At 49.5% G+C, this 26532-nt stretch overlaps 1 protein-coding gene across 1 annotated transcript in view; it reads left to right on the forward strand.

Annotated features, from left to right (window-relative positions):
- Positions 1-26532, forward strand: part of LOC118892570 (obscurin-like) — a gene marked incomplete at its 5' end in the record, with an annotated part of 122302 nt that overhangs the window by 60844 nt on the left and 34926 nt on the right. The window contains 17 exons of the mRNA XM_036847318.1: positions 1439-1711; positions 2597-2872; positions 3198-3485; positions 3618-3893; positions 4494-4867; positions 5396-6254; positions 7054-7332; positions 21552-21630; positions 21854-21978; positions 22134-22331; positions 22985-23017; positions 23164-23262; positions 23425-23643; positions 24050-24122; positions 24418-24485; positions 25813-25932; positions 26087-26226. Coding sequence (XP_036703213.1) covers positions 1439-1711; positions 2597-2872; positions 3198-3485; positions 3618-3893; positions 4494-4867; positions 5396-6254; positions 7054-7332; positions 21552-21630; positions 21854-21978; positions 22134-22331; positions 22985-23017; positions 23164-23262; positions 23425-23643; positions 24050-24122; positions 24418-24485; positions 25813-25932; positions 26087-26226 — 3779 coding nt within the window. The remainder of the gene's footprint in view (positions 1-1438; positions 1712-2596; positions 2873-3197; positions 3486-3617; positions 3894-4493; positions 4868-5395; positions 6255-7053; positions 7333-21551; positions 21631-21853; positions 21979-22133; positions 22332-22984; positions 23018-23163; positions 23263-23424; positions 23644-24049; positions 24123-24417; positions 24486-25812; positions 25933-26086; positions 26227-26532) is intronic.

Here is a 26532-nt window from a genome sequence, read left to right on the forward strand (position 1 = left end):
CCTTGATCCTTGGATAGGAGCTAAGGAGGGTGAACTCCAGCGCTGATTGCAGGCCCAGCCTTCTCCCTGCCCCCGACCCATCTCATCGCGGCCAAGAGCAGCTGCAGCCCTGGTGGGGTTGGTCGCAGCCATCCAAGCACAGTGGAGATGTGGGACGCACTCCTAGGTCCCCGTTGGTTCTGTCAGTCCTGACCTGGGGAGGAAAGGAGCCAGGGTTATGGGGGGAGTCTGGTCTGTGATGTGAGCATACCAGGGCCAGGAGGGTGGCAAGGAGAGGGATGTGGATGGGCCCCGTGGGTCCTCTGCTCTGAGATGCCCTCCCCTCTTAACTCCTCGGGGACCCCTGTCCAGAGTGGACACCCCTGCCTGAGGGGTGTGTGGACTCTGTGGATGAGCTAGGAGGGAGCATCAGGGCTTTGTGTGGGTTCCATTCGGGGTGCATAGCCCAGACAGCAGTTGGGGCTGTGGGCCTGGAGCTTTGGCCAAGCTGCCACCCCCTCGGTGACCGCAGTGGCTCCTTGCTGTCGTGTGGGTCAAGGCCAGACCTCCCCAGCATCCTGTACAGCCTTGGGTGATGTGGTGCTCCTTTCCTGCCTGACTTCACCCCTGCCTATTGCCCCCCCACCTTGTTTTACGTCCTTCACCCCACTGGCCTGGCTCCCTGCTGCCCCCCGCACGAATGCCTTTTCAGTCCCATCATGGTGTCCCCTCTTACTTCTTCCCTTGTCTGGACACCTCCCCTACCCATCCTCAGAGATCCACCTCATTCAGGAAGCCCCCGTGGACTTTGAAGCCCACTGGATCACCTTGGGTCCAGGTGGCCTGTCATGGGAATTGGCTCTTGGAGGTGGCAAGCCCTTGGGGACCAGGCACTGAGCTGGATCTGGGACCTGGCATGCCCAGTCCTGACATCATGGCTTCCATGAAAAATGCATAGCTGCTTATTACTGACCCCTGGGCTGTGTGTACAAGAGAATTAGGTCAGGCTGAAAGTGAGGGCAGAGGTCTGTCTGGTCTGAGTGAGTGAGGGGAGCAGCCCAACAGGTCTGCCAGCCTGGCTGGGGGAGGAAAGGAATGGAACACTTTTCCAGAGCCCCATGCTGCAGCAAAGCTGAGAGGCGTAAACCTCCATCTGGGTTTGAGCCCAGCTGTGGCCGCCAGTGAATTTTCAGTCTGTGAACGAACATTCGTGAGGCTTCTTACGTGTGAGGTGGGGAGGACCCTCCTTCCCAGCCGCAGGTCTGGTGATGGCACGGGGATGGGCAGGGCCCATCCTCAGGAGGTCCCTGTGTGGCTCCTTCAGGTGGACACCCAGACGCCCTCCATCTGGCTGCATTCTCTTAGGCCCTTTGTCCTGAGGGGGGCTCTTCCACGTGACTCTTGGGGGTGCTGGGCAGGAGAAGCCCTGAGAACGCCCTGAGCCACCTTCTTTCCGCAGCCAAGAACACTGTGGTGAGAGGCCTGGAAAACGTGGAGGCGCCTGAGGGCGGTGAGGCGCTGTTCGAGTGCCTCTTGTCGAGGCCGGAGGTGGCCGCCCACACCTGGCTGCTGGATGACGAGCCGGTGCGCACCTCTGAGAACGCCGAGGTGGTTTACTTTGAGGACGGCCTGCGGCACCTGCTGCTGCTCAGAAACCTGCGGCCTCAAGACAGCTGCCGGGTGACCTTCCTGGCGGGGGACATGGTGACATCTGCGTTCCTCACAGTCCGAGGTTAGAGTTGTGGGGTCGGGAGAGTGGGCTGGGTCCAAGGGGGGAGGGTGGTTCTCTGCGATCCCTCCCACCAGATACCACGACACAGGGGTAGGGGGGCGGTTCTGGGGCCACGGGGAGGGGGGGCGTAGTTCTCTGCAACCCCTCCCACTGATACCCCACTGCAAGAGTGTGGGAGGGTGGGGATGTAGGGGGGCGGTCAGTCGCTGAGACCCCTCCCACGGGATCACCCACTGCAGGGACGCTGGGGTGGAGCTGGGACCACAGGGTGTGTGTGAGTCTCTCAGACCCATCCTACCAAGTATCACACGCTGCAGGGGGCGGGGGTGGGTGGGCTAGGGCCACTGTGTGGGAACTTGGGACTCTTCAACCTCTCCCACCAGATACCGGATACCTCACTGCTTGGGTGCAGGGGGAGGGGCTGAGGCCAGGGATGCAGGAGGCATGAGCCTCTTGGAACCCTCCCACGGGACATCACACTGTGGGGTGCGAGGGGGGTGGGGTCCTAGGAGGGGGCATAGGTTACCAAGACCCCTCTCACTGGATATTTGGCTATGGGTAGTAGACCAGGGCTGGGGCAGCAGTGGGGCGTGGGTCTCGGAGACCCCTCCCACGGGGTACCCAGCTGCTTGGTCAGGGGTGGAGTGCGGGGTGGGGGGGGGGGAAGCTGGGGCCTCTGGGAAGGGCATCGATTTCTGAGACTTGCCCACAGGAGCATGGGGTGGTAGCCTTGGGGACGTTGATCTCTGAGGCCACTCCCACCTGAGGCTGGTGCCCTCCTCTTCTCGGGGGCTACGGGAGGGGGTGGCATGGGTGTCTCTGAGCCCCCCCCCGCCCCAGGCCGCCCCTTGGCCCCTGAGCTCACACTCCCACCCCGCCCTGCAGGCTGGCGCTTGGAGGTCTTGGAGGCACCCCGGGACACGGCCGTGCTGGCCGGGGGGCGGGCCAGCTTCAGCTGCACGCTCAGCGAGACAGTGCCGGTGGGTGAGGCGACCTGGTACGTAAATGGAGCCTCGGTGCAGCCTGACGACGCAGACTGGACAGTCACCGCCGAAGGCAGCCAGCACACCCTGCTGCTGCACCGGGCCCAGCCGCACCACGCCGGCGAGGTCACCTTCGCCGCCCGCGATGCCGTGGCCTCTGCGAGGCTCACTGTGCTGGGTGGGTGGCTTGGGTCTGCCTGCTGCAGCTCGGGTCCAGGGCTCTCGGGGAGACAGGTCGGGGGGCAGGAGGTTTCAGCTTCAGAGGCTGCTGGGGCTCTCCGTGGCCCCCCACGCTGGGTGGCCTCTAGGCACACAGTCTTCCTGTGACTCAAACGCACCTTCCTCGCCCCCGCAGAAAGGCTGGGCTGTGGGGCACAGCTGCTCACAGGACTCTGAGGGGTGGACCACACTGTGCCCCACCAGCAGACCCCAGGGTGGGCAGGGCTGCAGGTGCCGACTGCCAGCCTCTGCACTGACCCTGTGCCTCCTGCCCGCCCCCACAGGCCTCCCCGACCCCCCAGAGGACGCCGAGGTGGTGGGGCGCACTGGCAGCTCCGTGACACTGTCTTGGGTGGCTCCCACGAGTGACGGCGGAGGCGGTCTCTGTGGCTATCGGGTAGAGATGAAGGCAGCGGCCACAGGAGAGTGGCAGCTGTGCCATGAGCTGGTGCCCGGGCCCGAGTGCCTGGTGGATGGCCTGGCCCCCGGGGAGACCTACCGCTTCCGTGTGGCCGCAGTGGGCGCGGCAGGCGCTGGGGAGCCTGTGTACCTGCCCCAGACAGTGAGGCTTGGTGAGTTGCTGCCTTAGTCCTGGTTTATGAGGGTAGGGGTCCAGCCTGGAGCCCTCAAGGCCTCTCTAAGCTGGGGGTCCCTGCCCGTGTCCTTACTGATGCGCCCCTCCTGTTCCCGATCACTCTTCCCAGCAGAGCCCCAGGAGCCCACGCCTGCACCCCCTGCCCCTGAGAGCCGGCAGGTGGCAGCTGGGGAGGACTTGTGTCTGGAGTGTGAGGTGGCCGAGGCTGGTGAGGTCATCTGGCTGAAGGGAACAGAGCGCATCCAGCCCAGTGGGCGCTTCCAGCTTCTCTGCCAGGGTCAGCGGCAGACGCTGTTGATTCGGGACTTCTCAGCGGAGGACCAGGGCGAGTATCGCTGCGCCCCTGCACGGGATCCGGTCTCTGTGGCAGCTGCTGCCTTCCAGGGTATGTCTCCCAGGGCCCAGCGTGCACGGGGGAGGGAGGAGCCCTGGGATATGGAGTGGGCCAGCCCTCTTGCTCACTGGTTCTCTCTCGGGGAACTGCAGGAGGTCATCTTGAGGACACTGCCTCACACCAGGAAAGACTGAGGCCCGGGGTGGGGAGATGCACAGATCGGTATGGCTCAGCCTCCTGTCAGAACCCATATCATTGGCATCTGAGGTCACATCACTCTCTGAGTGGGATCCTGGCCAATGCAGCCCTTGGTGCCCACGGCTGGTTCTTTAAACCCTTGGATCCCTGTTCCCTGAGCCCCCTGCACTCTGAGCTCCCCTGCACCTGCACTGACCCCGGCCTGGTGCTCCCTGTGGTCATCCCCTCCTGTGCAGGAGGAAGACTGAGGTCTGGCTGGATCAGGGGATGCTGAGGCCTAGAGAGGGCCATTCAGAGCCTCTAAAACCTTGTACACACTGTGCATGCATCAGAACTCTTGGGGGCCCAGGCAGGCAGCAGAGGCCTATAAGGGGAACCGTGGTCAGTAGCTAAGGCCGGCCTGGGGTTATGGCTCTGTCCCTGCCTGACTGACCAGTTTCCTGCCCTCCTCAGTGGTGCTGACCCCAGAATCTGGGGATGAGGTCCCCACGCAGCCCAGCCTGCCCCCTGAGGCGGCCCAGGAAGGCGACCTGCATCTCCTGTGGGAGGCCCTGGCCCAGAAGCGCCGCATGAGCCGAGAGCCTACGCTGGACTCCATCAGCGAGCTGCCCGAGGAGGATGGACGCCCGCAGCGCCTGCGGCAGGAGGTGGAGGAGGTGGCTCCTGACCTCTCCGAGGACTCTTCCACGGCTGACGAGCTGACACGCACTGGCGAGGCTGACCTCTCACACACCAGCTCTGACGACGAGTCCCGTGCGGGCACTCCTTCCCTGGTTACCTACCTCAAGAAGGCTGGGAGGGCCAGTGCCTCACCACTGGCCAGCAAGGTGAGTCTCCAGCTTGACCTACGAGGAGAGGCCTGGGTCTCTTAGATCTTCGCCACTCTGTCGTTCATCCACACGTCATCTATCCACTGTTGTCCGTCGGTCCATCCACCACCTGTTTATCCATTCTTCCACCCACCCACCATCTGCCCATCTGTTGGTCATCCATCTACTTATCCATCGACCAGCCACCTACCCATCCATCCATCCATCCACCTGGCTGTTAAAACTTCTTTTCTGAAGAGCTGGAACCTATCTCTCCTTGGTATTCCTCACCACTCTGTCCTGCTCTGGGGAAAGCAGTTTTAGGGAGGGTGGGCTTGCTTTTTGGAAGCAACAGAAGCCATCAGGCATTCGGCCTCAGTGAAGGTAGTGCAGTTGACAGCAGGTAGCAGGCAGCAGGCATGCTGGAGCAAGACGTGCAGCTGGGGCAGGAGACCTGGGCTCTGCTTCCCCCTGCCCTGTGTGTGTCCCTACACAATCCTTTCCCTGTCCCGGGCCTCAGGTACCCCACCTTATCTGTGCACACAGGTTGAGGCCCCAGCAGCCCCTTCTGGGAAGCCACAAAAGCAGCAGGAGAAGCCAGCTTCAGTAACCCCACCACCAGGAGACCTGAGCGTTGGGGACTTGGGTGACCTATCCATGGACAAGGCAGCAGTGAAGATCCAGGCTGCCTTCAAGGGTTATAAGGTCCGGAAGGAGATGCAGCAGCAGGAGGGGCCTGTGTTCTGCCGCACGTTTGGGGACACCGTGGCACAGGTGGGAGATGTCCTGCATCTGGAGTGTGTAGTGTCCAGCAAGACAGATGTGCGTGCCCGCTGGCTGAAGGACGGTGTGGAGCTGACTGATGGCCGGCACCACCACATTGACCAGCTTGGGGATGGCACCTGCTCTCTGCTGGTCACTAGCCTGGGCCGGGCCGACGCTGGCCACTATACCTGTCAGGTGAGCAACAGGTTTGGCCGTGTGGCCCACAGCGCCTGTGTGGCGGTCAGTGGGACGGAGAGTGAGACCGAGAGTTCCTCCGGGAGTGAGCTGGGTGACACCCTCCGCCGGGCCGCCCGGCGGCTGTACCGCCTCTTCCGCACGAAGGGCCCGGCAGAGGTTTCAGATGAGGAGATCTTCAGTGCTGACGAGGGCAAGGCGGAGCCTGAGGAGCCTGGGGACAGGGAGACATACCGCGAAGATGAACAGTCCATCTGCATCCGCTTCGAGGCGCTTGCCGAGGCCCGCCGGGCAGCCACCTGCTTCCAGGACATGTTTGGCACGCTGGACAACAGAGTGGACATCAGCCTGTCAGAGCAGGGGCTGCATGGGGTGGAGATGCGCATTGGCAAGGTGGCCCCCACCCCTGCAGCGCCTCCGGAGCCAGTACTGGCCGCAGAGGCAGGTGAGTCTGCAAGCTGCCTGGGTCAGGGGTGAGGGGAGAGGAAGAGCGAAGGCAGCAGCGGTGACCAGGGTCAGCTGAAAACTCAAGGAGGTTTAGCTCAAGGGGCTTTAGCTTCTGGCTGTTCGCAGATGCAGCCCACTGAGCTGGGAGGAGCCCTGACTTTGGGGTTAGACAGAGCTCAATTTAAATCCCAGCTCTGCCTTGCTACTGGTTAGCCTCTTGGAACCTCAGAGTTCTGTTCTGTGAAATGGATTCGGGAATACTGACATCCTAGAGTTTAGGGTTATTTTTTACCCCATGAGGGTTTCAGATATAATCTGTATAAAAGGTGGGGTTCCACATAGTCCAGCCTGAACCCCATTTCCCACTCCAGCAACTAAAGTTAATTAAAAAGTCATTTCACTGTTTACTTGCATCTCCCTAGGAACAACAAAGGGAGTATCATTAATAACCCACAGCATCATTCCTCCTCTTTAATTCTGAGCTACTAGCTTGCTTCCAATCCCAGACAACCGACCTTGGTCTTCCCTTTACTTCCGCTTCCTCCCCATTTCCTCTCTGCTATCTCTCTGGCCTCATGGTAGCTTGGGAACCAGGCTAACAAAGAGAGGATTCTTCTAGAGCATGGGGAGGAGGGAAGAGCTCAGTTGGCAGAGACAGAGTTCTGTTTCGCCGCCCATTCTGTGAGCACTCATGTGAATGGGTGCCGTGCAGATCACGCACATTGAACCGCTGGCAGCTGGGGCAACTTGGGGGAGCCTGAGGCTAACTTGTCGTATGCCCTGCCCATCCCTCCCAGCCCCGGTGTTCCTGACTGAGCTACAGAATCAGGAGGTGCTGGATGGGTACCCCGTGAGCTTTGACTGTGTGGTGACAGGCCAGCCCGTGCCCAGTGTGCGCTGGTTCAAGGACGGGAGGGTGCTGGAGGAGGATGACCACTACATGATCAGTGAGGACCAGCAGGGCGGCCACCAGCTCATCATCACAGCTGTGGTGCCAGCAGACATGGGTGTCTACCGCTGCCTGGCTGAGAACAGCGTGGGTGTGTCCTCTACCAAAGCGGAGCTCCGCGTGGACCGTGAGTGCTCGGTCAGGTTTGATGGTTCAGGGTGGGATCCTGGCTGGGAGAGGCAGTGCTGGAGACCACTGGCCTCAGGCCAGGCAGGATTTGGGGCTGGAATGTCTTGTGGAGGATAGAGTGTTCTCTTGGAGCCCCCTTGAGAGGTGGCTGGGCTGGGGAGGTACCTGGAAAGGTTTGGAGGTACCCCATGGGCACAGTGGGTGGTTAACGGCACTGTGGCACAATAAGAAATATATATTTGGTCTTTGTCCCTGATTCCTGGCGGGCCCTAGACAGCTTCAGTACAAATATATCCATCTGATTTTTGACAAAAATGCAAAAGCAATTAAATGGAGTAAGGATAGAATTTCAGATTCAAGGATGGAATTTCAAATGATGCTGAAGTAATTTGAACACTCGTAGGCAAAAATATGAACTTTGACCTTATGTGAAAATTAGCTCAAAATGGATTAAATACTTAAATGTAAAATATGAAGCTGGAGCTGAAGCTGAAGCTTTTTTAGAAAAAAGTAGGAGGAGATCCTCAAGACCTAGGGCTAGGAAAAGACTGCTTAGACTTGACCCATAAAAGGAAAAATTGGTAAACTGGACCTCCTCAGAGTTAAAACCTTTTGCTCTGAGAAAGACCAGGTGTTGAGGATGAAAAGCTATGGGCTGGGAGAAAATACCTGCAAATCACATATCTTATAAAGGACTAAAAAATATGTAAAGGAAAGCTCAAAATTGAACAATAAAAATTTTTTAAAAATCCACTTAGAATAGGGGCAAAAGACCTTTCCATACATTTCAAGAGAGAGGACATACAGACGGCAAAGAAGCACCTAGAAGATGTGCCTGTTTTTATTTCCATTTCCCTCATGGGATCTCTCATGCATTGCTGGTGAGAGTGTAACGTGGTGCAGCCACTCTGAAAAACAGTTTGCAGTTGCTCACAAAACTATGTAGTTACTGTATGATCTAACAGTTGCCTTTTTTGGTATTTATCCCAGAGAAATAAAAACTCAAATTCATAATAAAACCTGTGCCCAAATACTCATAGCAGCCTTATTCCCAATAGCCAAAAACTGGTAATGACCCAACTGTTAAACTGTGGTATGGCTATTCTATGGAATACTACTTGGCAAAGAAAAGGAACAAATTATTAACATGTGCAACAATTCTGATGAAATTTCATTTTATTGCATAAAGTTAAACAAACACACATATACTCAATGGAGTTCGTGTGAAACTTGTGAAATCTGAACAAGATCGAGGGATCATAGCAACGTCACCTTTTATAGCTGTGAGACAAGTTAACATCGCTGGAAACTGGGTGAAGAGTAAATGGAATCTCTGTATTATCTCTTAGAACAGCATGAGAATCTATAATTCTCTCAACAAAAAGGAAAATAAAACTATTAAATATAACAAGTCTATTATCTTAAATAAGACGATATTTTCTATATTTACCTAAGTAGTTCCATTTCCAAGCTCTTTATTTTGCTATGTAGGTCTAGATTTCTATCTCGTAACACTTTCTTTCTGCCTGAAGGACATATTTTAGCAATTTTTGTAGTGTGGGTATATCTGAAAAATGTCTTTATTTTGCTTTTCTTTAGGATATTTTTTCTAGGACAGTTTTTTCTTTCCATACTTTAAAGATGTTGCTCCACCATCTATTAGCTTGCATTCTTTCCAATGAGAAATATGATGTCGTTCTTATCTTTGTTTCTCTGTACATAACTTATCTTTTCTATTGGGATTTTAAAGTTTTTAGATATTTGCACACCATAAAATTCACCATTTAAAAATGTATAATTCAGTGGTTTTTAATATATTCACAAGGTTATGCTACCATCTAATTCCAGAACATTTTCATCATCCCAGAAAGAAACCCCATACCTATTGACTGTCACTCCCCATTCCCCCTCCCCCAGCCCCTGGCAACCACTAATCTGTTTTCTATCTGTGTGGGTTTGCCTATTCTGAACTTTCCATGTAAATGGAATTATACAATATGTGGCTTTTTATGTCTGGTTTCTATTACTGAGCTTGTTTCCAAGGTCTATCCATGTAATAAATATCAGTGCTCCATTCCTTTTCATGGCTGAAAAATATTTCACTGTATATGGACGATTTATCCATTCATTGGATGACGTTTATCCATTGGTTTATGGCTACTATGAATAATGCTGCTATGAACATTCATGTGCAAGTTTTTGTGTGGACATACGTTTTCATTTCTCTTGGATCTATACCTAGGAGTGGAATTGCTGGGTCAGATGGTAAACTCTATGTTTAACTTTTAGAAGAACCGACAAACTCTTTTACACAGCAGCTGCACCATTTTACATTTCTGCCAGCAGTGTACAAAGGTTCCAATTTCCCTACATCTTTGCCATCACTTGTTTTTGTTCATCTTTTCAATTACAGTCGTCCTAATGGATGTGAAGTGGTATCTCATTGTGGTTTTGATTTGCGTTTCCCTACTGACTAATGATATTGAGCATCTTTTCATGTTCTTATTGGCCATTTGTGTATCTTTTTTTGGAGAAATCCTTTGTCCATTTAAAAATTAGATTATTTGTTTTTTTAATTTTGAGTTGTAAGAGTTTTTTGTATATTCTGAGTACTATTGATAGATCCTTATCAGGTATATGATTTTCTTTTTCTTTTCTTTTTTTTTTTGTAATAGATCTTTATTGGAGTACAGTTGCTTCACAATACTGTGTTAGTTTCTGTTGCACAACAAAGTGAATCAGCCATATGCATACATATATCCCCATAACCCCTCCCTCTTGAGCCTCCCTCCCACCCTCCCTATCCCACCCCTCTAGGTCATTGCAAAGCACCGAGCTGATCTCCCTGTGCTATGCTGCTGCTTCCCACTAGCTAACTATTTTACATTCGGTAGTGTATATATGTCAATGCTACTCTCACTTTGCCCCAGCTTCCCCATCCCCACTCCGTGTCCTCAAGTCCATTCACTATGTCTATGTCTTTATTCCTGTCCTGCCACTAGGTTCATCAGTACCATTTTTTTCTTTTTTAGATTCCATATATGTGTTAGCACACGCTATTTGTTTTTCTCTCTCTGACTTACTTCACTCTGTAAGACAGACTCTAGGTCCATCCACCTCACTACAAATAATTCAATTTCGTTTCTTTTTATGGCTGAGTAATATTCCATTGTATATATGTGCCACATCTTCTTTATCCATTCATCTGTCAATGGACATTTAGGTTGTTTCCATGTCCTGGCTATTGTAAATAGTGCTGCAGTGAACATTGTGGTACATGACTCTTTTTGAATTATGGTTTTCTCAGGGTATATGCCCAGTAGTGGGATTGCTGGGTCATACAGTAGTTCTATTTTTAGTTTTATAAGGAACCTCCTTACTGTTCTCCATAGTGGTTGTATCAATTTACAGTCCCACCAACAGTGCAGGAGGGTTCCTTTTTCACCACACCCTTTCCAACATTTATTGTTTCTAGACTTTTTGGTAATGGCCATTCTGACTGGTGTGAGGGGATACCTCATTGTATTTTTGATTTGCATTTCTCTAATAATTAGTGATGTTGAGCATCTTTTCATGTGCCTCTTGGCTATCTGTGTGTCTTCTTTAGTGAAATGTCTATTTAGGTCTTCCACCCATTTTTTAATTGAATTATTTGGTTTTTTGATATTGAGCTCCATGAGCTGTTTGTATATTTTGGGGATTAATCCTTTGTCCATTGTTTCATTTGCAAATATTTTCTCCCATTCTGAGGGTTGTCTTTTCATCTTGTTTATGGTTTCCTTTGCTGTGCAAAAGCTTTTAAGTTTAGTTAGGTCCCATTTGTTTATTTTTGTTTTTATTTTCGTTACTCTAGGAGGTGGGTCGTAAAAGATCTTGCTGTGATTTATATCATAGAGTGTTCTGCCTATGTTTTCCTCTAAGAGTTTTATAGTGTCTGGTCTTACATTTAGGTCTTTAATCCATTTTGAGTTTATTTTTGTGTATGGTGTTAGGTAGTGTCTAATTTCATTCTTTTACATGTAGCTGTCCAGTTTTCCCAGCACCACTTATTGAAGAGGCTATCTTTTCTCATTGTATGCTCTTGCCTCCTTTATCGTAAATTAGGTAACCATATGTGTGTGGGTTTATCTCTGGGCTTTCTCTCCTGTACCATTGATCTATATTTCGGTTTTTGTGCCAGTACCATACTGCATTGATTACTGTAGCTTTGTAGTATAGTTTGAAGTCAGGGACCCTGATTCCTCCAGCTCTGTTTCTCTTTCTCAAGATTGCTTTGGCTATTCGGGATCTTTTGTGTTTCCATACGAATTGTAAAATTTTTTGTTCTAATTCTATGAAGAATGCTATTGGTAGGTAGTTTGATAGGGATTGCATTGAATCTGTAGATTGCTTTGGGTAGTATTTTGACAATATTGATTTTGACAATATTGACAAATTTTGACAATATTGATTCTTCCAATCCAAGAACATGGTATATTTCTCCATCTGTTTATGTCATCTTTGATTTCTTTCATCACTGTTTTATAGTTTTCTGAGTACAAGTCTTTTTCCTCCTTAGGTAGGTTTATTCCTAGGTATTTTATTCGTTTTGTTGCAATGGTAAGTGGGATTGTTTCCTTAATTTCTCTTTCTGATTTTTTGTTGTTATTGTATAGGAATGCCAGAGATTTCTGTGCATTAATTTTGTATCCTGCTACTTTACCAAATTCATTGATTAGTTTTAGTAGTTTTCTGGTGGCAGCTTTAGGATTCTCTATGTATAGTATCATGCCATCTGCAGTGACAGTTTTACTTTTTCTTTTCCAATTTGTATTCCTTTTATTTCTTTTTCTTCTTTGATTGCTGTGGCTAAGACTTCCAAAACTATGTTGAATACGAGTGGCAGGAGTGGACATCCTTGTCTTGTTCCTGACCTTAGTGGAAATGCTTTCAGTTTTTCACCATTGAGTATGATGTTTGCTGTGGGTTTGTCATATATGGCCTTTATTATGTTGAGGTAGGTTCCCTCTATGCCCATTTTCTGGAGAGTTTTTATTACAAATGGGTGTGGGATTTTGTCAGAAGCTTTTTCTGCATCTATTGAGATGATCATATGGTATTTATTCCTTAATTTGTTAACATGGTGTATCACATTGATTTGCATATATTGAAGAACCCTTGCATCCCTGGGATATATCCCACTTGATAATGGTGTATGATCCTTTTAATATGTTGTTGGATGCTGTTTGCTAGTATTTTGTTCAGGATTTTTGCATCTATGTTCATCAGTGATGCTGGTCTATAATTTTCTTTTTTTGTGATATCTTTTTCTGGTTTTGGTATCAGGGTGATGGTGGCTTTGTAGAATGAATTTGAGAGTGTTCCTCCCTCTGCAATTTTTTGGAAGAGTTTGAGAAGGATCGGTGTTAGCTCCTCTCTAAATGTATGATAGAATTCGCCTGTGAAGCCATCTGGTCCTGGGCTTTTGTTTGTTGGAAGATTTTCAATCACAGTTTCAATTTCATTACTTGTGATAGGTCTGTTTATATTTTCTAATTTTTCCTGGTTCAGTCATGGAAAATTGTACCTTTCCAAGAATTTGTCCATTTCTTCGTGGTTGTCCATTTTATTGGCATATAGTTTTTTGTAATAGTCTCCTATAATCCTTTGTATTTCTGTGGTGTCAGTTGTGATTTCTCCTTTTTCATTTCTAATTTTATTGATTTGTGTCCTCTCCCTTTTTTTCTTGATGAGTCTGGCTAAGGGTTTATCAATTTTGTTTATCTTCTCAAAGAACCAGCTTTTAGTTTTATTGATCTTTGCTATTGTTTTCTTCATTTCTATTTATTTCTGCTCTGATCTTTGTGATTTCTTTCCTTCTACTGACTTTGGGTTTTCTTTGTTCTTCCTTCTCTAGTTGCTTTAGGTTAGGGTTAGATTGTTTATTCGAGATTTTTCTTGTTTCTTGAGGTGAGATTGAATTGCCATAAACTTCCCTCTTAGAACTGCTTTTGCTGTGCCCCATAGGTTTTGGGTGCTTGTATTTTTGTTGCCATTTGTTTCTATGTATTTTTTTATTTCTTCTTTGATTTCTTCACTGATCTCTTGGTTATTTAGTAGTGCACTGTTTAGCCTCCATGTATTTGTGGTTTTTACAATTTTTTCCTGTAATTGATTTTCAATCTCATAGCGTTGTGGTCAGAAAAGATGCTTGATACGATTTCAATTTTCTTAAATTTTCCAAGGCTTGATTTGTGACCCAAGATGTGATCTATCCTGGAGAATGTTCCATGTGCCCTTGAGAAGAAAGTGTATTCTGCCACTTTGGGTGGAATGTTCTATAAATATCAATTAAATCTATCTGGCCTGTTGTGTCATTTAAAGCTTGTGTTTCCTTATTTATTTTCTGTTTGGATGATCTGTCCATTGGTGTAAGTGGGGTGTTAAAGTCCCCTACTAAAATTGTGTTACTGTCGATTTCCCCTTTCATGGTTGTTAGTATTTGCCTTATGTATGGAGGTGCTCCTATGCTGGGTGCATAAACATTTACAATTGTTATATCATCTTCTTGGACTGATCCCTTGATCATTATGTAGTGTCCTTCCTTATCTCTTATAATAGTCTTTATTTGAAAGTCTATTTTATCTGATATGAGTATTGCTACTCCAGCTTTCTTTTGATTTACATTTGCATGGAATATCTTTTTTCATCCCTTCACTTTCAATCTGTATGTGTCCCTAGGTCTGAATTGGGTCTCTTGTAGACAGCACATATATGGGTCTTGTTTTTGTATCCATTCAGCCAGTCTGTGTCTTTTGGTTGGGGCATATAATCCATTTACATTCAAGGTTATTATCCATATGTATGTTCCTATTACCATTTTCTTAATTGTTTTGGGTTTGTTTTTATGGGTCTTTTTCTTCTCTTGTGTTTCCTGCCTAGAGAAGTTTCTTTAGCTTTTGTTGTAAAGCTGATTTGGTGGTGCTGAATTCTTTTAGCTTTTGCTTGTCTGAAAAGCTTTTGATTTCTCTGTTGAATCTGAATGAGATCCTTGATGGGTAGAGTAATCTTGGTTGTAGGTTTTTCTCTTTCATCACTTTAAGTATATCCTGCCACTGCCTTCTGGCCTGTAGGGTTTCTGCTGAAAAATCAGCTGTTAACCTTATGGGGATTCCTTTTTATGTTATTTTTTGTTTTTCCCTTTTAATATTTTTTCTTTGAATTTAATTTTTGTTAGCTTGATTAATATGTGTCTTGGTGTGTTTCTCCTAGAGTTTATCCTGTATGGGACTCTCTGTGCTTCCTGGATTTGGGTGACTATTTCCTTTCCCATGTTAGGGAAGTTTTCCACTATAATCTCTTCAAATATTTTCTCAGACCCCTTCTTTTTCTCTTCTTCTTCTGGGACCCCTATATTCGAATGTTGGTGCGTTTAATGTTGTCCTAGAAGTCTCTGAGATTGTCTTCAATTCTTTTCATTCTTTTTTCTTTATTCTGCTCCTCGGCAGTTATTTCCACCATTCTGTCATCCAGCTCACTTATTCGTTCTTCTGCCTCAGTTATTCTGTTATTGATTCCTTCTAGTGTATTTTTCATTTCAATTATTGTGTTGTTCATCTGTTTGTTTGTTCTTTAGTTCTTCTAGATCTTTGTTAAACATTTTTTGTACTTTCTCAATCCGTGGCTCCATTCTATTTCCGAGATTCTGGATCATCTTTACTATCATTACTCTGAATTCTTTTTCAGTTAGATTCCCTATTTCCTGTTCATTTATTTGGTCTTGCAGGTTTTTACCTTGCTCCTTCATCCATGACATATTTTTCTTGCCATCTCTTTTTTTTTTTTTTATGAGTGGGATTGTGTTCCTGTCTTACTGGTTTTTTGGCCTCACGCTTCCAATGCTGAAGTCTGTAGGCTGTTGGGTAGAGCTGGGTCTTGGTGCTGAGAGGAGGACCTCCAGGAGACCTCACTCTGATGCATATTCCCTGGGGTCTGAGTTCCTCTGTTAGTCCAGTGGTTCGGACTCAGACCTCCCACCACAGGAGTTTCAGCTCGTGAACCCAAGATCCTGCAAGCCGCACAGGACAGCAAAAAAAAAAAAAAAGAAAGAACAATAACAAAGTAAAAAATAAAATTAGACTAGGAAACTAACAGATATGTTAGAAAAAATATAAAAATAAAAATATAGATGAAACAATAACTGGAAGGTAAAACAGAATCACAGTAGTAAAAAAGAGGAGGAGAAAAAAAAAAAGGCGGAAAAGGCCTTGGCTATGGAGGGCAGGGCCTAAGCAGGGTTGAGGTTTAGGCGGTGGGTGGGGCCTATGCTTAGGACACACAGGGCTGGAAAAGGCCCTGGGGGGTGTGGGGTGTGGGGCTTAGGTTCAACAGAACAGAAGGGGCCCAGGTGTGTCTCCTGCCTCTGGTTTCAGGGGGTGGGGGACCCCACCTTGGAGCCCAGCAGGCTTCCTTGGTTTGAGTGGGCGGGGCAAATTCCCTCTGCTCCTTTCCTGCTCCTCTGGTCCCAGAGGGCCCCTCCCACCTTCCTCTCCTGATCTCCCAGGCCTCCCTCCTACATCCCCAGGACCAACCTGGCCTGGAGAGGACCTCTGAGGGCATAGGACCTGGCCTGAGAGCTGGGCAGACGTCCCCAGCCGATTGAGCAGGGGAAACGCTGGGCCCACTCCCCTCTGATCCAAGCCCCCGTGGGTCCCCCCAGGCATGGGAACCCCTCCCCACCTCTCAGCCACACCTCAGGGGCACTGGTCCTGTCCAACCTCCACTTCTCCTCCCCCTCAGTCCCCTCATGTCCTGCTGGTTTTCTTGCGGGTTCTTCCTGTCTCCTTGGGCATTGGGGTCCCCCACCAGCATCCAGCACGTGCCCTAGTTGTCTCAGATATATGATTTTCAAATCTTTTCTCCCATTCTGTGGGTTGTCTTGTCACTTTCTTGAGTGTTCTTTGATGCACAAAAGTTTTAAATTTTGATGGAGTATAGTTTATCTACTTTTTCTTTGGTTTCTTGTGCTTTACTTGTCATGTCTAAGAAACCACTGTCTAACCCAAAGTTATAAAGATTTACGCTTATGCTTTCTTCTCTCATATTTAGGTCTTTGGTACATTTTGAGTTCATATTTGTATATGGTATGAGGTAAGGGCCCCAATTCATTTTTTTCCTGTGGAAATCCAGTTGTCCCAGCACTATTTGTTGAAAAGACTATTTTCCCTCATAAAATTGTCTTGGAACTCTTGTCAGAAACGAATTTCTATTAAATGTGTAGGTTTATTTCTGACTCTCAATTCTATTCCTTTCATCCAAATGTCTGTCATTATGCCATTACCACACTGTTTTGACTATTGTAACCATGTATAATATTGTTTTGAAATTTTTAACTGTGAGTCTGCCAACTTGGTTCTTGTTCAAGATTTTATGACCATCCTGAGTCTCTTGCATTTTCTTATGAATTTTAGGATCAGCTTGTCAATTTCTGCAAACATGATCTCTGGATACTTTTTAAGACTTTTTTTTATCATTGGTTTTGAGTAATTTGATCATAGTCTTTGGTGCAATTGTCTTTATTTATATTCCTTGTGCAGTTAATTGAGCTTCTAGGAATTTTGGGTTAATAGTTTTCATTAAGTTTGAAATTAAGTAGTTAATAGTAGTTAATAGTTGAATAGTAGTTGAATAGTAGTTAATAGTGAAATTAAGTAGTTAATAGTTTTCATTAAGTTTCATTAAGTTTGAAATTTGGGGGAGGCATTATTTCTTCAATTATTTTTTCTTTCCCCCTTCATTTGGGAAGTTAAGTTACACATAATCAAGTGGCTACTTGAAGTTGTACTACAGCTTACTAATAATCCTTTTCCATTTTTATTAATAAAATTCTTCTTTCTCTATGCATTTCATTTTTCATAGTTTCTATTGCTATGCTTTTATTTTCACTATTCTTTTGTAGTATCTAATCTGCTATCAATCCCATCCATTGTATTGTTTATCTCTAGAAGTTCTACTTGAGTCTTTTTTATATGTTCTATATCTCATCTTAACTTTTCAAACACATGGAATACAGTTCTAATACCTGTGTTAATGTCCTTATCTCCCAGTTCTAACATCTGTGTCAAATCTGACTTGGTTTTGACAATTGATTATTCTACACATTATAGGTTGTGTGTTTCCTGCCTCCTTGCATGTCGGACAGTCTTGGCTGAATGCCTGACAGTGTGAATTTAACCCTGTTGGGAGCTGGATATTTTGTGTTTCTGCAGGTCTTCTTGAGCAACACAGTGTGTTACTTGGAAGCAGCTTGATCCTTTTGGGTCTGGCTTGTGTGATTTTTTCATGTGGGGCCAAGGCAGTGCTCAGTCCAAAGCTGATCATCTTCATCTGCTGAAGTGAGAGTGTTCCTGAGTACTCAACCTGATGCCCTGTGAATTATGAAAGTTTCTAATCTGACTGTAAACAGACATTATTCCAGCCCTCATGCTCCTCTGGTACTACTTCCTCTAGTGCTTTCAGATGGCTCTTTCCTGTGTGCATGTGCCAATCAGTGTTCTGTGGCATCCTCGAGGGAGAGGGCCCTCTCTCTGTGCAGCTTTCTTTTCTCTGGTTTTCTGTTCCATGGGCACAGGCTGCCTTTATCCCTCAGGACATCAGCTGTCTCCTCAACTCAGGGTCTGCCTGGCTCTGCCTCAGTTTCCTTTTCCTGTAAACTTAAGTCAGGAAGCTGGGGCAATTATAGGGCTCACCGTTGTTTCCTATCTCTAATACATCACTCTCCTTCATTCATCTTAACCATTCTGATGATTCTGTACCCAATTCCAATGTGTGTGGGGGTTTTTTTCCCACAGAAAGAAATTCTCTGAGACACCAGCCGAGTGCCCTACAGTTCAACTCAATTCTGACACCATCCACCTGGAAATAGCATCAGATCCCATAGGTTAAGGGCTCAGTCCCACAAGGCTGCCTCCCCCACCACTTCAGATATCAGCTGCAAGTCCAGGTTGTCACCTGTGCTTCTGGCCAACATGCTATAAATTAGAGGTTCCAATGACCCCCTTCCTTGGGTTTTAATAATTTGCTAAAGTGGCTCACAGAACTCAGAGAAACATTTCACTTACTAGATCAGTGCTTTATTATAAAAGGGTATAACTCAGGAGCAGCCAGATGGAAGAGACGTATAGGCAAGGCACGTGGGAAGGGGCAGGGCCAAGCATGCCATTCTCCCCCAGTGTCCATGTGTTTACCAGCCGGGAAGCTCTCTGAACCCTATCCTTTTGGGATTTTATGGAGACTTCATTACACAGGCACAACTGATTAAATCATTGACCATTGGTGATTTAAAAAAATCTTTTTATTGGAGTATAGTTGCTTTACAGTGTTGTGTTAGTTTCTACTGTACAGCAAAGTGAATCAGCTATACATATACACATATCCCCTCTTTTTTGGGTTTCCTTCCCATTTAGGTCACCACAGAGCATTGAGTAGAGTTCCCTGTGCTGTGCAGTAGGTTCTCTTTAGTTATCTATTTTATATATAGTATCAATAGCGTGTATATGTCAATCCCAATCTCCCAATTCATCCCACCCTCCCTTTCCCCCTTGGTATCCATAGGTTTGTTCTCTATGTCTGTGTCTCTATTTCTGCTTTGTAAATAAGATCGTCTATACAGTTTTTTCAGATTCCACATATATGCGTTATATACGATATTTGTTTTTCTCTTTCTGGCTTACTTCACTCTGTATGACAGTCTCTAGGTCCATCCACGTCTCTACAAATGACCTAATATCGTTCCTGTTTATGGCTGAGTAATATTCCATTGTGCATATGTACCACATCTTCTTTATCCACTCCTCTGTTGATGGACATTTAAGTTGTTTCCATGTCCTGGCTATTGTAAATAGTGCTGCAATGAACATTGGGGTGCATGTGTCTTTTTGAATTATGGTTTTCTCAGGGTATATGCCCAGTAGTGGGATTGCTGGGTCACAAGGTAGTTCTATTTTTAGTTTTTTAAGGAACCTCCATACTGTTCTCCATAGTGGCTGTATCAATTTACATTCCCACCAAAAGTGTAGGAGGGTTCCCTTTTCTCCACACCCTCTCCAGCATTTATTGTTTATAGATTTTGTGATGCAGGCCATTCTGACAGGTATGAGGTGATACCTCATTGTAGTTTTGATTTGCATTTCTCTAATGACTAGTGATGTTGAGCATCTTTTCATGTGCCTCTTGGCCATCTGTATGTCTTCTTTGGTGAAATGTCTATTTAGGTCTTCTGCCCATTTTTTGATTGGGTTGTTTGTCTTTTTGATATGGAGCTGCATGAGCTGTTTGTATATTTTGGGGATTAATCCTTTGTCAGTTGCTTCATTTGCAAATATTTTCTCCCATTCTGAGTGTTGTCTTTCCGTCTTGTTTATGGTTTCCTTTGCTGTGCAAAAGCTTTTAAGTTTAATTAGGTCCCATTTGTTTATTTTTGTTTTTATTTTCGTTACTCTAGGAGGTGGGTTGAAAAAGATCTTGCTGTGATTTATATCATAGAGTGTTCTGCCTATGTTGTCCTCTGAGAGTTTGATAGTGTCTGGCCTTACATTTAGGTCTTTAATCCATTTTGAGTTTATTTTTGTGTATGGTGTTATGGAGTGTTCTAATTTCACTCTTTTACGTGTAGCTGCCCAGTTTTCCCAGCACCATTTATTGAAGAGGCTGTCTTTTCTCCATTGTATATTCTGGCCTCCTTTGTCATAGATTAGTTGACCATAGGTGCATGGGTTTATCTCTGGGCTTTCTCTCCTCTACCATTGATCTATATTTCTGTGTTTGCACTAGTACCATACTGTCTTGACTACCGTAGCCCTGTAGTATAGTCTGAAGTCAGCAGCCCGATTCCTCCCGCTCCGTTTTTTTTTTTCTTTCTCAAGATTGCATTTGCTATTCAAGGTCTTTTGTGTTTCCATACAAGTTGTAAAATTTTTTGTTCTACTGTGAAAAATGCCATTGATAATTTGACAGGGGTTGCATTGAATATGTAGATTGCTTTGGGTAGTATAGTTATTTTGACAATATTGATTCTTCCAGTCCAAGAACATGGTATATCTCTCCATCTGTTTGTGTCATCTTTGATTTCTTTATCAGCATCTTATAGTTTTCGGTGTACAGGTCTTTTGCCTCCTTAGGTAGGTTTATTCCTAGGATTGAACTCAATCTCCAGCCCCTCTCCCCTCCATGGACGTCAGGGGATCCCAACCTTCTAGTCACATGGTTGGTTACCCTGGCAACCAGCCCCCATCCTTAGGGGCTTTTGGAAAATCACTTCATTAACATAAAAAAACCCCACCTCTGTGCCTCTCCTCACTTAGGAAATTCCAAGGGTTTAGGAGCTCTGAGTCAGGAACAGGAGGAAGACCAAACATATATTTCTTATTATAAATCACAACATCATAACCATTGTTTTGTGTATTGTGTTTGTTTTCCTTTGGTTGTTTCAGGGGGCCAGTGTCTTAGTTCAGGCTGTTATAACAAAGTACCATAGACTGTGCAGCTTAAATAACAGAAATTTATTGCTTAAAGTTGTGGAGACTGGAAGTCTGAAATCAGGGTGCCAGCATGGTTGGGTGCTGGTGAGAGCCCTCTTCTGAGTTGCAGATGGCCATCCTCTCACTGTGTTCTCACACGGGGGAAGGGGCAAGGGGTCTCTTCTTATAAGGGCACTAATCCCATTCATGAGGCTCCACCCTCATGACCTCATCTAAGCCTGATCACCTCAGAAAGATCCCATCTTCAAACACCGTCATGTTGGGGGTTAGGACTTCAGCATATGAATTTTGGGGGGACACAACATTCAGACCTTAGCAGATGATAAATCCAGCCCCTCTTCTCCATTGTGGCTAGAAGTTGAAGTCCCTGCTGTTGGTTTTGAGGCCTGTGTTATCCTTGTTCCTTAGTTGGCTGGAACTGGAAGATGCTGTTGTTGCCACTGTCTCCTATTTATGAATCCCAGTATTTATAATGTGTTGGGTCTTGTAGTTAGTTATAGGCCTGGAAACATGGGCTGGTAACAGCCTGGGGACAAGGAGGGGCCACAGGATAGCTGTGTCCCCCATGTCTTCTGACTCAGAAGTGTGAGTGGCTCCCAGGAATGGCTGTGCAGTGAGAATCAGGTAGCCTCTGGGGTGGGACCTGTTCCCCGGGCAGATGGGGTGCAGGCCTCACTTCAGCTCCACCCTTCATCCTCAGTGACCAGCACTGACTACGACACTGCTGCGGAGGCCACGGAAACCTCGTCCTATTTCAGCGCCCGAGGCTACCTGTCCAGGTAGAGGGCCATGCAGGGGTGGTCCTTGGCCCTTTGTGGGGGGTGGCAATGCTGGCTTGGACTGACAGAATCCAAATCCTGGAGCCTTCAACCAGGCCACAGCAGTCTCTGTCCAGGAAAGAGGAGACCTCAGAAGCCATCCACACTTGACCCTGGTCCCCTCCTGTCCTGGACCCCTCACTGGTCCATCTCGCATCTGCCCCTTCTTTGTTCTCCCTGCCAGCCGGGAGCAGGAGGGCACGGAGTCTACCTCAGAGGAGGGGCAGCTGCCGCAGGTCGTGGAGGACCTGAAAGATCTCCAGGTGGCCCCCGGCACAGGTCTGGCCAAGTTCCAGCTCAAGGTGAAAGGTAAGGGGGAGAGGGATGAAGGGCAAGGAGCTGCCTCCCACCAGAGGGAGGGTTAGGGTTAGGGTTAGATCACCCAGGGGTCTCTGAGGGCCTGTGGAGGGCATGGTGCCCACTGGGCTGTGGCCCGGTGCTAACCACTCCCCCTGCGGCCCCAGGCTACCCCACGCCTCGACTGTACTGGTTCAAAGATGGGCAGCCCCTGACTGCATCTGCACACATCTGCATGACGGACAGGAAGACACTGCACACCCTGGAGATTGTCTCGGTCACCAGCGAGGATGCTGGCCAGTACTCAGCCTACATCAGCAACACCGTGGGTGCTGCTTACTCGTCTGCTCGGCTGCTGGTCCGAGGTGGGTGCTCAGGGATGCAGCAGAGCTTGGTGTCCACACCCAGGTTGATGTCCACCTATAAACCATGCTGTGGCAAGCCTGGGAGCTAGGGCCCAGTGGTCACTGCCCCTGTGTGCGGAAGTCACAGGTGTCCAGAAGCTGGCTCCCAGAGAACATGGGTCCTTAGAGGGCGTGGGGCCCATGAAAACTGACCAGCAGGCAGGATAGCTAGCTGGTGGAGTAGGCCCAGGCAAACATGGGGCCCTCCGTAGACTGCAGAGGAAGAGGCAGGTAGTAATTTGGGGAGTAGAGGTCTGAACTTCCTTATTTTCCAAAGTTCTGAGCACTACAAGGTGATTCCAAGTCTTGCCAAATCTGCCCTGGTCTAGGGACCCAACACTGCCTGCGGCATTGCTTCAGTGTGGTGTTTTGAGCTCAAGCATCCCCGAGTTGGTTTCAGAGCAACGCCCCAGACTCCTGGGCGGACATGGGTAACATTCCATCTGGTCCGTGGGGACTGAGTGTGAATTCCATGTCTGCATGGCCAGCTTTAGGAAAGGTGCTGTGTGTAGGAGTGGGCGGGGCCACCCTTGGGACCCACACCCTGCTAGGCAGGCCCACTCAGGGGAGGGGGCACCTTGGTGCTGTAGATCTGACTTCTGTGCTTTCTTCAGGCCCCAGTGAACCAGAAGAGAAGCCAGCATTCGGTGAGCCGACCCCAGAGGGAAGAGGGAGGGAGGGTGGGGTGGGCACTGGGAACAGGTTCAGTGAGGATGCGTGAGGGGGACGACCACGTGGAACTGGGGCTCTGCATTGGTGATTGTTTACCACCAGCCGCCCCATGTCTCTCCAGATGTACACCAACAGCTGGTGCCACCCCGATTCCTGGAGAAGTTCACCTCCAAGAAGGTGAAGAAGGGCTCCAGCATCACCTTCTCAGTGAAGGTTGAAGGTGAGATGTCCTGCCTCCCTGTCCCACTCAGGAGAGCCCCCAGGGAGGTCCCCTCCTTGCCCCCACTCAGGACCCTCCTAGGGAGGCTCAGAGGTGACCCCTGCCTCCCAGAGCTGCCCTCCTGGTGTGGGGAGACTGTCCACCATATACTCCTGCCTGCAGGAGACCCACCCCCAGTTGTGCATTGGCTGCGGGAGGAGGCTGAGCAGGGTGTGCTGTGGATCGGCCGCCACACGCCGGGCTACACAGTGGCCAGCTCTGCCCAGCAGCACAACCTGGTCCTTCTGGATGTGGACCGACAGCACCAGGGCACCTACACCTGCATCGCCACAAACACTGCTGGCCAGGCCCTCTGTTCCGCAAGCTTGCACGTCTCTGGCTGTGAGTGGGCATGGGTGACCCAGCCAGGAGTGGGAGAGGGGCAGTGTGGGTAGTGTGCAGCCTCAGAGCTCATGGGCCAGCTCCCACCCCCGACCCTGTGGGCTCCGCTCAGCTAGCTGAGACCCTCCTAGAAACACCCTGCCGCCCTGAGTGGTTTCTTCCTGGGTCCCTCTCAGCTCTTCCCAGGGCGGGTGAGTCAAGTGCAGACCCCATTCCCGTCCCTACCAGTGGTGGGATGACCGTGGGCCAAGTTGGGACACCGGGCACAGTCTTCCTCGGGGCTCCAGATGACAGGGCCAAGGCCCCCTGGGGGGTGGTCCAGGCATCCCTGGCAGGGGTCCCGATCAGAATCAGAGCCCAAGGGTATGAGGTGTCAGCCTGGTCGCTCACCCTGTTCTCCTGACAGTACCTAAGGAGACTGGGGCAGCGGAGGAGCAGGCCAGGGTGAAGGAGGCCCTCATCTCCACCTTCCTGCAGGGGTGAGTGAGGGGCTGCTCAAGAGCCAGAGGGGCCAGGAGTGAGGTCCTGGGAGAGTGGGGTCCTGGGAGTGCAGGTCCTGGGAGAGTGGGGTCCTGGCCCTGGGGGGGGGGCAGTGCTGCTGCTGGGGAGGGAGCCCCATCACAGATCCCAGCCCAGCTCTGCCCCTCTTGGGCCATGTGGCTTGGGTCCCCATTGTAAAGAGAGGACTTCCCCAGGGCCCTGTGGCATCCAGGCCCACTGCCCCCAGACCCTCTTTTCTGTCAGGCACCTTCAGGATACCTCCTCCCCCTTTAGGATCCAAGCTGTTTCCGAACAGATGTCGGAACCTTCAGGTTTCACTGACCTCGCTGGGCAGAGGAAAGGTACGGGCTGGGTGGGCACACATCTGTGCGGGGTGGGGGACAGGAGGTGTGGAGGAGGCTGCCCAGCTGGCAGGCCCCAGGACCGTGAGGCTCCTCCAGACCGTGTGGCCCTAGGAACACCTGCTTGCCTCGCCCTGGGCTGGGCCTCCCTGCCCTCTTATGGGCCTAATTCTGAGCTTTGGTTGGTCTCTGGGCCATTTCTGACCCTCGAGGATGTGGAAGCTCGCGGGGGCCCCTGGGCTGGGCCAGCCCTTGGCTTAGAGCTCATGTCCAGGGGGCTGTACGGATGCCTAAGAGCAGGCAGCTGCTGAGTCAGGGCTGGCGTGAGGGCAGCTCGGGGAGGCGGGTGCTGGCTATGCTGCCGGCAGGGCCCCCACTTTGTCTGGGGTTCTCCCCCTGCCCCCAAGCTGGGTCCCCCTACTCCCAGTCTCTAAGTGTGCCTGCCCCCTGACATGTCCAGCCACTTCCTGGCCACCTGCACAGGGCCCCAGCACCTTGGCATCTTTAAAAAATTGTTTTATGGAGAATACTGAGTCTGCACGGAAGTTGAGAGGAGGGAGCTGTGCACCCCACGTACCCATTGCCCACCTTTGGGATCACTTCTCCACTGACCTGCTTTGTTAATTTACCCATCCCTGCCTTCCCTGTGCTGCCCCCATCCCAAGCCGCCCTCATTCCCCCTTAACCCCAGCAACTCCTCCCAGCCCCTCACACCTGCAAAGGATCCCACTTCCATCCAGGTCAACCTGAAGCCATCAAACCACAGCTGCCAGGGGTCTGGCCCCCCAGCCCTCGGGCCACAATTTGGGGGTCCTGCCCCCTGCCTTCAGTGTCCAGAACCTGCCCTCGTATTATACTTCCTGGCTGAGCTCCTTGTGATCTCTGTCCCTTCTGAGCCCCTTCCCAGACCAGCGGCCAAGTGGCCAACAGGAATGGAGGTGGCACAAACCCCACTGGGGACCCCACAGCTCCAAGCTCCAACCCCAGCCTGACCATTTACCCAGCTCTGCCCTTAGCTGCCCCTGCCCACCGCCTTGCAACCATGCTGGCTACCTGCTCTCCCCTGACTGCCTGCTCTCCCCACAGCCACCTGCTGCCCCCACTGTCATCCCTGAGTTTGTGGTCCCCTAAGTCACACCTTGGCTCAGTTGCCCTTGAGCCAAAGAGACCCCTAGTCGTGGTCGGCCTTCCCTGCTTCTGGCAGCTCTGGCCCAAGTCTGTGCGTCCCTTGGCTCCTCTGACCCCCAAGCCCAGGATGGGCCTGGAGGCGGGTGTTTGGGCACATCTGTGGAGCACACGGCTGGCTGAGCTAGGGTCTGGCCCCCAGGAGAGCTCCCGGCAGCAGAGGCCTGTGGCCACCTGTCCTTGGCCGAGGTGGGCACTGAGGAGTTCCTGAAGAAGCTCACTTCGCAGATCACAGAGATGGTGTCAGCCAAGATCACACAGGGTAAGGGTAGCTGGTGATGGAGTGAGGTCCAGGGGTGGCCATGACTGAGCCCCCAGGACTGGGGCCCCTCCTCACATGAATGCCCTGTAGACCCATGGGAGGGCGGCATGGGGGTCAGGCCCTTCGAAGGCATCATGTGCCCTGTGTCCCCCAGCCACACTGCAGGTGCCTGGAGGTGACAGCGATGAGGAGTCCAAGACGCCGTCCGCGTCCCCCCGGCATGGCCGGTCACGCCCCTCTTCCAGCGTCCAGGAGTCATCCTCAGAGTCCGAGGATGGAGACTCCCGGGGAGAGGTGCATGGGCAGGGGAGGGGTGGGGCAGGGTGGGCAAGGGGGTATGAGAGTGTCGGGGGCAGGGTGAAGGTGGAGTTGGTGTAGGGGGCCGGGGGAGCTGGGGCAGAGGAGGTGTGGGGCACACACCTGAGTGGCCAATATCACCACTGTGACCCAGGACACCCCCAGCACCCCAGAGGTTCCTCCCTGTCCCCTTGGGGTGGGCCACCTGGCACTCCCGGTAGGATTTCCATCAGTAGAGATGGGTTGGGCCTGTTCTAGAACTTCATGGAATCTCAGGATGGCTGCTTCTTTTCCACTTAATTC

This window comes from Balaenoptera musculus, chromosome 3, assembly GCF_009873245.2.
Source record: "Balaenoptera musculus isolate JJ_BM4_2016_0621 chromosome 3, mBalMus1.pri.v3, whole genome shotgun sequence".
NCBI lineage: Eukaryota > Metazoa > Chordata > Mammalia > Artiodactyla > Balaenopteridae > Balaenoptera > Balaenoptera musculus.